We start from the raw sequence: 10,474 nt of genomic DNA, 5'->3' as shown, positions 1-10,474 counted from the left end.
TTAATCTGATCGGTGGCCATTATTTCATAGTTATAATGTATCATAGTGCAATACACCTCCCAACCAATAGGGTCGCGTGGTTGAAAGCACACTGCAGAAATACGGAGAAAATGGCCACTGATCGGATTAAAATGATTTTTTATTGAACAATACGGAAGATACGGGTACTTATGTGGGCCCGAGTAGAATTTTAACATCCGTGGTCATGGGGTAAGCACTTTATATTTGAAATGTAAACGTTTATGTAGATGTGCGGGCTGTAAATGGAGAATGAAAATAATCCATGGTCGTGTGATCCATGGCTACTATTGGCTAGATCTGACTTGTGAGTTCCGCGGATAAAACCCCTTAACGTTCTTACAGATCAGAGCGCTAGCGTATTATGAGTGAATGACATTGTTTGCTGGTCCTAATACGCATAATGTTTGTGATTAATGGTTGGATTTAATGGATAAATAACGTGGTGTGTGTATCACTTTGTTAAAGGAACCTCAACCTAACTAGGTAGACTTTTATTTTGAAATTTCACCATGATTAAATAATTAATTAGTAACAATTTACCTTTAAATGTATATGTTTACATTTCAAAATGACCATATCCGTATAACCTATCCTTAAAGATAAAAGGTCTTGTTTACCTTTAAATTGAAAGTGTTGTGATGGAAACAATAAAGCAGAAAGGAATCTCATACAGATTGAGGAAGATTACAAAGTGTCTGTGCTCAGAGTGACTCAGTGACTGTAACAAAGGAATAATAGGCATGTTTTCTCAAGGAACACCTATCCTGTATTTTACAACCAATATTCTACCCCTGTTCTTATGTCCTCCTGTGGCTCATTGATTGATTGATTGAATACTTTATTAACAGTTTGCAAAAAAAGCACAGAGGTACAGTTTCATACAAAAGGATGCTGAAAGGATAAACCCAAGAAAGCACTATGGCTTGTTTCCATTGGGGTTCTGTGTATTCAATTCATCGAAACATTTAAAGCATCGATGTGTTCAGGTCTGCAAATCAAAATAGGATAGTATATCCCATTATACAAAATAAAGACACATCATTGAAGTCACAGATTCATTGTTTTTATTAATTATACATTGACAAGGAAAAAAACAAAACATTAAAATATTACAACAATTATGAGAGGTTATGATCAGAAGGGGTGTCAGTTGAGGTAAAAAAAAGAGCAACATTTTTTCAGCTGAATGGACTAGCTTGTACAGTTTTAGTTTCGGCACAACATATCAAAAACGATATCAAACTGACCCAAGTAGAATCTGTGATATTTATAATTAAATTAACAACTTCATTATGGAGTAAAAAAAAGTGGTGTGGGGGTGAAGGAGACATGCTGTCTCATCCCTCAATAATTATTGTAAAGGTACCCTTGAGCAAATGCACCAGTTAAATTACACAGTGGCAGTTCAAAGGCTGTGGATTAAGGGGTGCATAGTGGTCAACTTGACAGATTTAATAAGCGTTAAAAATGCCCATACTGTAGCCCGCTACAACAGTCCGTCAATACATTTTAGCTTAGAATAATTTGAGAACTTTCTATATTTCCTTTTTGTGCATGTGACTTTGACAGCCAAAATCACTGCCAAAGTTTGGCTTTGGTGAGTGGGTGGTTAAGCCTGATTTATACTTTGTCTTATGACGGTGTCCCGTACCACAAGGCTCTGCAAGCTATTTTCGGCACAGGACACTGTCGTACGACAGAGTATAAATTAGGCATTTGCTTATAGTGGTGGTGTCCCTCTAAAATTGGCTTCAATTTGCTCCAGTGTTTTGCCTTTGGTTTCTGGGACAAAGAAGATGGTAAAGACTACATTAAGAGCACACATCACAGAAAACAGCCAGAAGGTCCCAGCGCTGGTTATGAGGTCCTAGAAGATATGAAGAAATGAAGGTAGAAACATGGTTTGTGCATTTTGACCTATGGGTTTCCGTTATCCATCATTTTCAAGGACTTTACAACAATGTTTCATGACCAACCATTCCATAGAAATAGGGCAAGGGCTGGATTTAAGTGCAATATATAAGTGTGGTATCTCAGATATGATTGCATTCTCTTAAAAGAAACAGATGTGTAAATCATAAAAATAAAAAAAATATGTGCGAAGGAGCACTTTATTTCAGGATATTGGCACAGCATATGGGGAATCATTTTGATTATCACGATAACACATTTTAAAGTAATTATCGTCTGGTACCGATATGATGATCGATATATTGTGCATCTCTAAAATGTGTTGTTGAGTATCAACCACACTGATGACAAGTGACTTGCCATGACATGCCATTCTTCTGCATAATCAAGAACGTCCGTTTAGGGTATATTTTTTATGAATTTTATAGTAATTTGGTCCCTACTAATCCTAGGAGCAGTGAGCATATATCTTCCAAAACCTTTCCAGGTCTGGAAAAGTCAGGATTACAGATTTCCGTGACTGCATAACCCCTACAGACAGTACAGCAATTGACATAAAAAGTCAAACTTTCACTGCTGCCAACTCCAGATGTTTTAATCACTTTTCCCCAAAATCTACCTGAAAACTATCATAGTTTGATTACATTTTGTGCAGATGATAATTTTGAGTCACTTTTGTTTTTCAAATAGTGAATGGTATATTTTGAAGCAAAGTTGTCATCTATTTAGACATGTTAAATTCGATGCACAATTCCACAAAGAATGAGACTGACACTTTGATAAGATGACCTTTTTTGTTTGGTTGGACAATAATCAAATGCATTACATTTTGTAAATTTCATCAGTCCGTTTTTCTTTCAACTGATCATTCTGCTGAGTACTACTTACCATCAGGTCTTTGAAAGTTTTGGTGATGATGAAAGCAGTGCCCCAGTTGGAGAGGACACAGGCTGCACTGGCAAAGCCCCTCACTTTGGTGGGGAAAATCTCAGACATCACCAGCCATGGAATGGGACCCCAACCCAGGGCAAAAGCTAAACAGTGAAGTGAATTTAAAAGGAGACATTGTGATCAGAGATCTACAAAAGCTTGTGGGACTGCCATTTTTGCAGTGACAATAACAGTCACTTCAAATAGATAGTATGATAAATAAACATGGATGTTTGTGGCATAGTGATAACTTTAAAGACACTTAAAGAAGTCCCTTTAGTTACACAGTACATAAAGATTCATAAAGTAATGTATTTGATATACAGTCAAAGTGTGACCACCCTGTCCCATCTTAAGCCATCAATATTAAGTTACTACAGTATGTATTGTGCGCAGTTTGTGAATAACACGATTATTCACATACTACTACTGTACATGTATGAGCAGTGACATTTTTGGGTGGCGACAATGCAGTTCATTGGTGAAGCTGCAGTATACTGGCTGGCTACAATTGCTTCCTTAAAATGCAATTTAGAAAGCATGTTATTTAGACAGATGCTAGGTTCACTTGTTTAACTGGCATCCTATAGTTTCTATAGTTTCAATGTACAGGTTATTGTTTTTGATATTATATTGTTTAGACTGATGCTAGGTATATATATATATATGCTAGGTATATATATATATATATATATATATATATATATATATATATATATATATATATATATATATATATATATATATATATATAGATATATATAGATATATATATATATATAGATATATATAGATATATATATATATATATATACTTGTCTACTTTTGTGGCGACAGCACATAGACAAACCCTGTTCTAGATTGCTTGGCCTTCAGCCACACTGTAAAAAGACAGCAGAACGTCACATAAAGGGCCAGTGCAGTAGCTGATATACTATTTACAACTTTACTTTTAGCCCTAATGTGTTTACGCAACTGGCAGTGGGAATGCTATCCAATGTCAGCTCTGGTTCTTCAGGTTTGCTCTGCTACCTGGAATAGTACTGTAATGCCCATGTGACAACCACATGGCTTTCTGGCAAAACAGAGTTGTCATGCGCTGCAGAGGGATTGTATATACATTAAAGGACACAACTTTCCAAGTTGTTCTGAGGTCATTCAAAAACGATTTACACAGCTGTTTTCTTACAGTACCCAGAGTACATAGCCTATGTTTTAGCACAGTTACAGTAGCAGCAGTGGATTTGTCACTCTTCACATTGGTGTGAAGAGTGACAGGATAGGGGATGTACAGGATAGGGTGTGATCTGTGATACTCCCTCCCCCTACCCTGGTAGTGTTGGGTGTCATAGGGAATAGAACCCATTCACAGTGAGCCACCAATCCATTTCAAGCCATTGAAAAATAGACCTTTCATGACAATAATTCTGCAAATAATAAATAAAAGAAATCAAAGAGATGAAGCTAATAATGCTCTAACAAATAAATTAAAGTTGCTGTAAGTGGTTAAGTGCTGTAAAAGTAATGTTTTTTGCTAATGAGAGACTGAGAGACCCCTGTTATTGAACAAACACTCGCAATGATTATAGAGCTTTAACTTTTTCACAAAGCTTTTATTTTAACCCAAAAATATAACTCACATTAACTTGAATAAATCTGGCTCACCTGTGATAAAGACGCCCATACTAGCAAGGGCCAGCCAGGCAAAGTCAACCTGAGGGTTCACGTCTGCAGACACTAGGGTGGGTATTGAGCCATTGCCTGCCTGACCGCTTGTGAGGTGGAAATAAACTCCAAACACTGCTGTGCTGATGGTCATACCAACTCCTTGGTTAAGAGAGTGAACAAAAAACATAAGTGTATGCGTGTATATTAATGATCAATATTAATACAAGGTACACGTTTCTGTAAAACACAGAATCAGATCAGATCAGCAAACAATGAGCTATAATGATGGAGATATTTGCACTGCAGTGTTGTTAAGGTCTACAACAAGTATAGCAAAATTCAGAAACCACAGTGGGCAACTAAGAAATGAAAGCTACTCCTATAGCTGTTTCACATTTTACTGACAAGAGTGCAGAGGATCTTACAGATGGTTAGTAGTCTTACGTTGTGTACTTTGTGGAAAATATATCATTTTGAACACATTTCTTAACCCTACATTAATGTAGCAGTCAAACATACACACCTGATATGAGTAGAAGGACCTTCCTCCCAGCCTTGTCCATGATTATAGCTGCTACTGCTGTAAATATGACCTGTATCAATGCCACTATCACTGAAGCAAAGTCACTGTCCTGAAAAATGAACAATGTTAATTTACACATTTTTAGTTTTTCTGATCATATCCCTACAATCAAACATGATATCTAATTGACTCAAGCTAGAAACCACTGAAGCTCCCTTACCTTAAAATTTGCTTCTTCAAATATGGTTTCAGCGTAGAACATGATGGCATTGATCCCAGTCCACTGCTGGAAGAGCATCAGCATTACGCCAATAAATAAAGGCTTGTAGACGCCTGGGTCCTTCAGGTCAGCCAGCCCAAAACTAGAACCCTGAGATTGACAGAGGCGAGACAACAATCATCCAACTACTCTTCATTCAGAGGTTTGATACAAGAACTAAATAATCCTTATAGCAAATTTGAGGGAAAGAATATATGTACCAACTTTAACTTAAAAATGTGTCAACTGATTAAAGATGCCCAGATAAAACTCAAAATATCGAAATATTTGTACCCGTGACACAATTATCCATACAGTCACAGTATAATGTCTGTCTTTGTTTGGTCTTTGACCTCAATCACATTTGACCAAAGCATACTTAATTTCACAACCACTTTTGATTTGATAAAAATTATAAATTGCAAAGACGTGACTCTTCAGCTACACAACAATGTAGAAGCAGTAGGGCACAGGTTAAATCCCCAAAACAGCAATTGTTTTCAGCTAATGTTACACTGTCTTTTCCCCTGTGCACTCCTGTGGGAAAATGTTGTTCTCCGGGGGATACGTGAGGAAAGTGATTTGTCACATTACACACAAATAGACAAGTTACAATGTGCATTATACAGAAAAGTAAGTGCCTTAATAAAGATTAATCCCCCCAAATCTGTGATTTGTGAAACAGCGTGAAAGGAGTCCTCCACATGAGCACTGTGTTTCCTGAACAATTAGCACAATATGTAAAATTATGTTTAGAAATTATCATTCTAGACCAATGTTCTTGCTATTCTACATACAGAAATTGCAGATTGAGGCTTTAACCTTTGCTTTTATGAAACATCCGAGACCATTAGGGTTTTTATGGACGATGCTTCTGAACATATATTCTATTTCTATTACTCTTTGATCTTATAAAAATTACTGAAATCAGTTGTGGCGACTGAGAACTTTAATCCATGTGTCTTAAAGCCAAACCGTACCAATGCAACTAGTCGCAACTCCTTGCAACAAAACAGCTTTAATGTCGCACCAATGCAACTCCTTGCAAATGCCATAATGGTTGCGAGTAGTTGCAAGTAGTTGCATGTTGCAAGGAGTTGCATTGCGAATCATTGGTGTGGAGTGGGCTTAACAAGCTGACAGGTCAGCCAAATGACATGCAATCACCTGCTCATCGCAAGCATCCTCGATGCGGGCGCACTCCCACTCAACAGGGGTGTCCGCGCCTCGCAGGAAGCGCAGCGCCTCCTCTGCCTCCCGCCTCTTACCCTGGGAAAGGAGGAACCTGGGTGTCTCAGGCATGAAACACATCAAGAACAGCATCAGCGTTGGGGGAATGGAGCTGCAGATAGCCAACCAGCGCCAGTCCAAGAATAGCCCTGTAAAAGCGGTCAGATATGGGTTAGAAAAATCCTGTTGGTCACCAGCTGTAGTAATCAGCTGTAGTACCCAGCATGTGGACATTTAAAATGTACTTGCTATATGGTAATACAATAATTAATTGCATGTCGTCATGTTGTTGTTTTCAGTGATTATGATTTCATCCTGTTACCGTAAAGCATTTTGTTTTGAAAAGTGCAATTAAAATATTAGAAATATTATTTTAATTTAATAATTATTATAATATTACTTTGAAGCCATGTCATACAACAGTATAGAGTTGTTTGCAGTTTTTTTTTTTGCATTAATATACATTATATATACACATTACTATTTTGTCCGCTCAGTCACACCTGGAAAATTACCATTTTGTTTTCATTCAGCATACTAAATGAAACTCTGGTTAAAAGATATTGCACAGAGAGGGCATCAGAAGGTCTGACACAACAATCTAGTGTCTAGACCACATTATCTGGAAAGTATCAATTCTCCCCACACCAAAGCATCTTATAGAGCAAACAGGACAGCCCACCTAGCTTGACATAGTAGACTCTATTGAGCCATGTAATGGACAAACATGTGTGGCATGCCGCTAACTAGATTAGCTATTCACTAGCCGGCCAAAACCACTGAGAAACGTTTCGGTTAGGAGGGAGGAATTTTGATCACGGCTGAAGATGATCATATCACATGATGGTCACTGTTCGGCTTTGTGTTTGTTTTACCTGGACCTTTGACCAACACCTTTTATAACAAATAACTTGAATCAGAAGTTTGAAATACTTTCCAAGACTAATTTCCCCAAGCTTTTTGTATCTATAACATCTTTTCTTTTTAAAGTGTTGTCACTTGACAGAAATATAGCCTAATGCTACACAGAATAAACACATTAAAGCCTTTAAATTGTGATGCTATGGTTTGTAGTCTGTAGCACATGATTGCTCTGGCAAGAGTTAGATTGTACGTTATACAACAGCTCCCCAGATGATTTACAAGTTATAAATCTCTGGGTGAATTTGTAATGTCAGTTTTGGTGTCAACTGTGAGGAACAAATGAGTGACAAAGTATTTCTTCTGAACAGATGTCATGAATCTGTAGCTTAATATCAGCTTGAAATATAACATTGAGTGTCAAAACAAAACTCAGGCTAGCGTACATACCTACGAGATATGCTCCCATGATGCCTAACACCACCATGACCTGAACACAGGAGCCCATTGTACCACGAACTCGCTCATGTGCCATCTCCGAAATATACAGCTGTCCAAGGAGGAAGTAATGAAGGAAAATTAGATAACATCACCATTAGCTTAAGAAAATAAGTAAGAATGCAATCAGCTCATGTGCAAAAACTTAGTTCATGACTCCTGAAACAGTACCCATGTTCTACAAGCTACAAATAAGGGAATTTGGACCTATAATACACTATAATCTACTGTAATAACAAAACACAAACATTTTAACCTCCTAGACTGAACAATATTATATGTAAAGTGTCTAACTGGAAGTACAATAGGGCGATAGGTCAACAACATGTAGCCCTGTATTTCCTGTACTTCTGGTTAGACACTCTTCAGCAGTGGTTCTTCTCCAATATTCACCCGATACCTAGAACTACCTAGAAATCATCCCATTGAATGGGGCTGTTATCACCCTTGTCATATCTCCTCCTGAGATCAAGATAAAACTGGGAACAATGTTACGTTATACCCGAATTAAAGTCATCCCTGCTTGGACTCCGGCAGTGTGATTGATTGATTGATTGAATACTTTATGAACAGTTCGCAAATAGTACAGTGGTACGATTATATGTTTGCGCAATGCATTGTGGGTAAGATACCGCTGGTTCAGGAGCCACTACCAAAACATTAAATTATAATAATAATAAATGATTAATGACACTGGAGGTGAAGGTCAGCCACTATGACTGTCATTCACCCTTGGAAATATCAATGTCTTAACTTTGCATTTCCTGGACAAAAGCAAAGATGGCAGTTTACTCACTGGAACCACAAGTGAGGTGACGCCACTTGCCAGGCCGGTGAGGGCCCTACCGAGGTACAGCATCCATACATTCTGTGCTGCAATAATGACAGTAAAACCAAACACAAACGGCAGAGAGCAGAACATGAGACTCAGCTTCCTGCCAATCTTGTCCACCATCCAGCCTCCCAGAAGACCTCCGACAGCTGCACCTATAGTCACAATGGACTGCAAAGCACAAAATCAGAACCTCAACCTCAACATAAAGCTAAATATAAGCGCTAAAATGCCAGCACAGCTCATGTGTATCTAATATGCTGTCATACCCCAAACCATGAGGCCTGGTCATCATCTAGCCGTAACCATGGGTCTGTGTTGATGCTCTTTAGTTCAGGGATGGCAGGGGAGCTGTAGCCCAAAACGAAGCCAAAACTCATAGGACCGAGGACGGCTACAAATGTAGCCAGGTACATCTTTCCATTCTTCACCCTGCTGTTAAAAAAAATTATACGGGAAAAGAAAGATACAAAATAAAATGTTAAATGTCAGTGTGTGTTAAACCCTAAACTTATTGTTGTGGGTACACAGAAGAGTGGGCTATTTTAGGTAAACCGTTTTAATGCATCAAAATAATATTCACGTATTTTTCCCGTTCATTATACCAAGGATCAAGGGTGAATGGGGAACTACTAAACAACAATGCTGAGTCGGCAGTTCAATCTTTAAATAAAGAACAGAGGCAGACAAAGACCTGGATAAATGATCTGTGGTTACGTCAAGTTAATTGGGCCAAAGTAAACACCTTGATAAAATATGGGACTGCTAATGCAACACTTAGGAATACAAAACACTAGTTGTCTTTACTGTAGCCAAGCCCCAGGGTTAGGCAGTGGTGTAAAGTAACTAAGTACATGTACTCAAGTACTGTACAATTTTCAGTACTTTTACTCAGAGGCAAATGTTGTACTTTTTAATCCAATTATTTGAAAACTTTAGTTACTATAGTTAAATTTGTAGATTTTTATGATTATTACAAAACATGCATTAACAACTTTATAATTATAATACTTAGGCTATTTGAAAATAGCAGATCTACAAGCTCGAGCATGTATAGATCTGCTATTTTCAAAATATTTGTATACATTTTGAAGACTTGTGAAATGGGATATTTTGCATAAATTAGAACTACTTACTTTTGGTAGCATTTCCCTGCACAGCAGTATTGATACCTTTACTTAAGTAAAACATTTGAGTACTTCTTCCACCACTGGGGTTAGGTTAGGTTATAGGTCTATACAATGGTCTACTTACTCAAGGTATGCATCCTGCTCAGACCTCACTCCAGTGGGTGACTCGTCGTCTGCATCCTCGTCATCTAGCAGTCGTCTTCTTTCGTTTTGGATATCCATAGTGAACCCCTTTGTTCAGTGTCTCACTTATTATCATAAATCATAAATAAATAGATCTCAAATAGATCATCGGTAATGATGATGATCTGATCTGACTGACTAGGAGTGAGTGCCAGGAACAACCTGACTGACACGGTTATAACCGTGTTATTACAGCACGGTTACACCTAAAACTATGCAGTACATGCATTTCAACTAAAATCCCAGCATTATTTAACAGCTATAATCATTGTCCAGATCATTTCCGTCTCGGCCACTGTCTACTGGGACCTGGGGTCATTAAACCTGCAGTAATAAAGCCACAATAACTATGCATGGACAACATTTTAGGTCAGCTGATAATGGGCATGAATGTTATTTGTTCCAGTGTTGCCAGATTTTGAGAGAGA

The 10,474-nt window shown here is 37.8% G+C and overlaps 1 protein-coding gene across 1 annotated transcript; it reads right to left on the bottom strand.

Moving 5' to 3' along the window:
* Positions 1-1,062: 1,062 nt before the first annotated feature.
* Positions 1,063-10,426, bottom strand: slc2a8 (solute carrier family 2 member 8). Its single transcript, XM_080432888.1, has 10 exons — positions 9,988-10,426; positions 9,003-9,168; positions 8,698-8,904; positions 7,854-7,953; positions 6,480-6,691; positions 5,274-5,423; positions 5,054-5,162; positions 4,528-4,689; positions 2,821-2,966; positions 1,063-1,888 (listed from the first exon to the last, which is right to left on the bottom strand). Exons 1-10 carry the CDS (start codon positions 10,083-10,085, stop codon positions 1,742-1,744), a joined length of 1,497 nt encoding a protein of 498 aa, XP_080289014.1. The 5' UTR covers positions 10,086-10,426; the 3' UTR covers positions 1,063-1,741.
* Positions 10,427-10,474: the final 48 nt, after the last annotated feature.

The sequence above is a fragment of the Gymnoscopelus braueri genome (genome assembly GCF_963280865.1).
Source record: "Gymnoscopelus braueri genome assembly, chromosome: 7".
Lineage (NCBI taxonomy): Eukaryota > Metazoa > Chordata > Actinopteri > Myctophiformes > Myctophidae > Gymnoscopelus > Gymnoscopelus braueri.
Note: the sequence above shows the minus strand (reverse complement) of the source record. Positions and strands in the feature narration are given on the sequence as shown.

Excerpts from the sequence above, each read along its gene's own strand:
- slc2a8 (XM_080432888.1), bottom strand. The coding sequence starts at position 10,085 with ATGGATATCCAAAACGAAAGAAGACGACTGCTAGATGACGAGGATGCA. Across the intron at positions 9,169-9,987 it reads GAGCAGGATGCATACCTTGA|CAGGGTGAAGAATGGAAAGA; the intron begins GTAAGTAGACCA and ends TTTTTTTAACAG. Across the intron at positions 7,954-8,697 it reads TCACCTCACTTGTGGTTCCA|CTGTATATTTCGGAGATGGC; the intron begins GTGAGTAAACTG and ends CTCCTTGGACAG.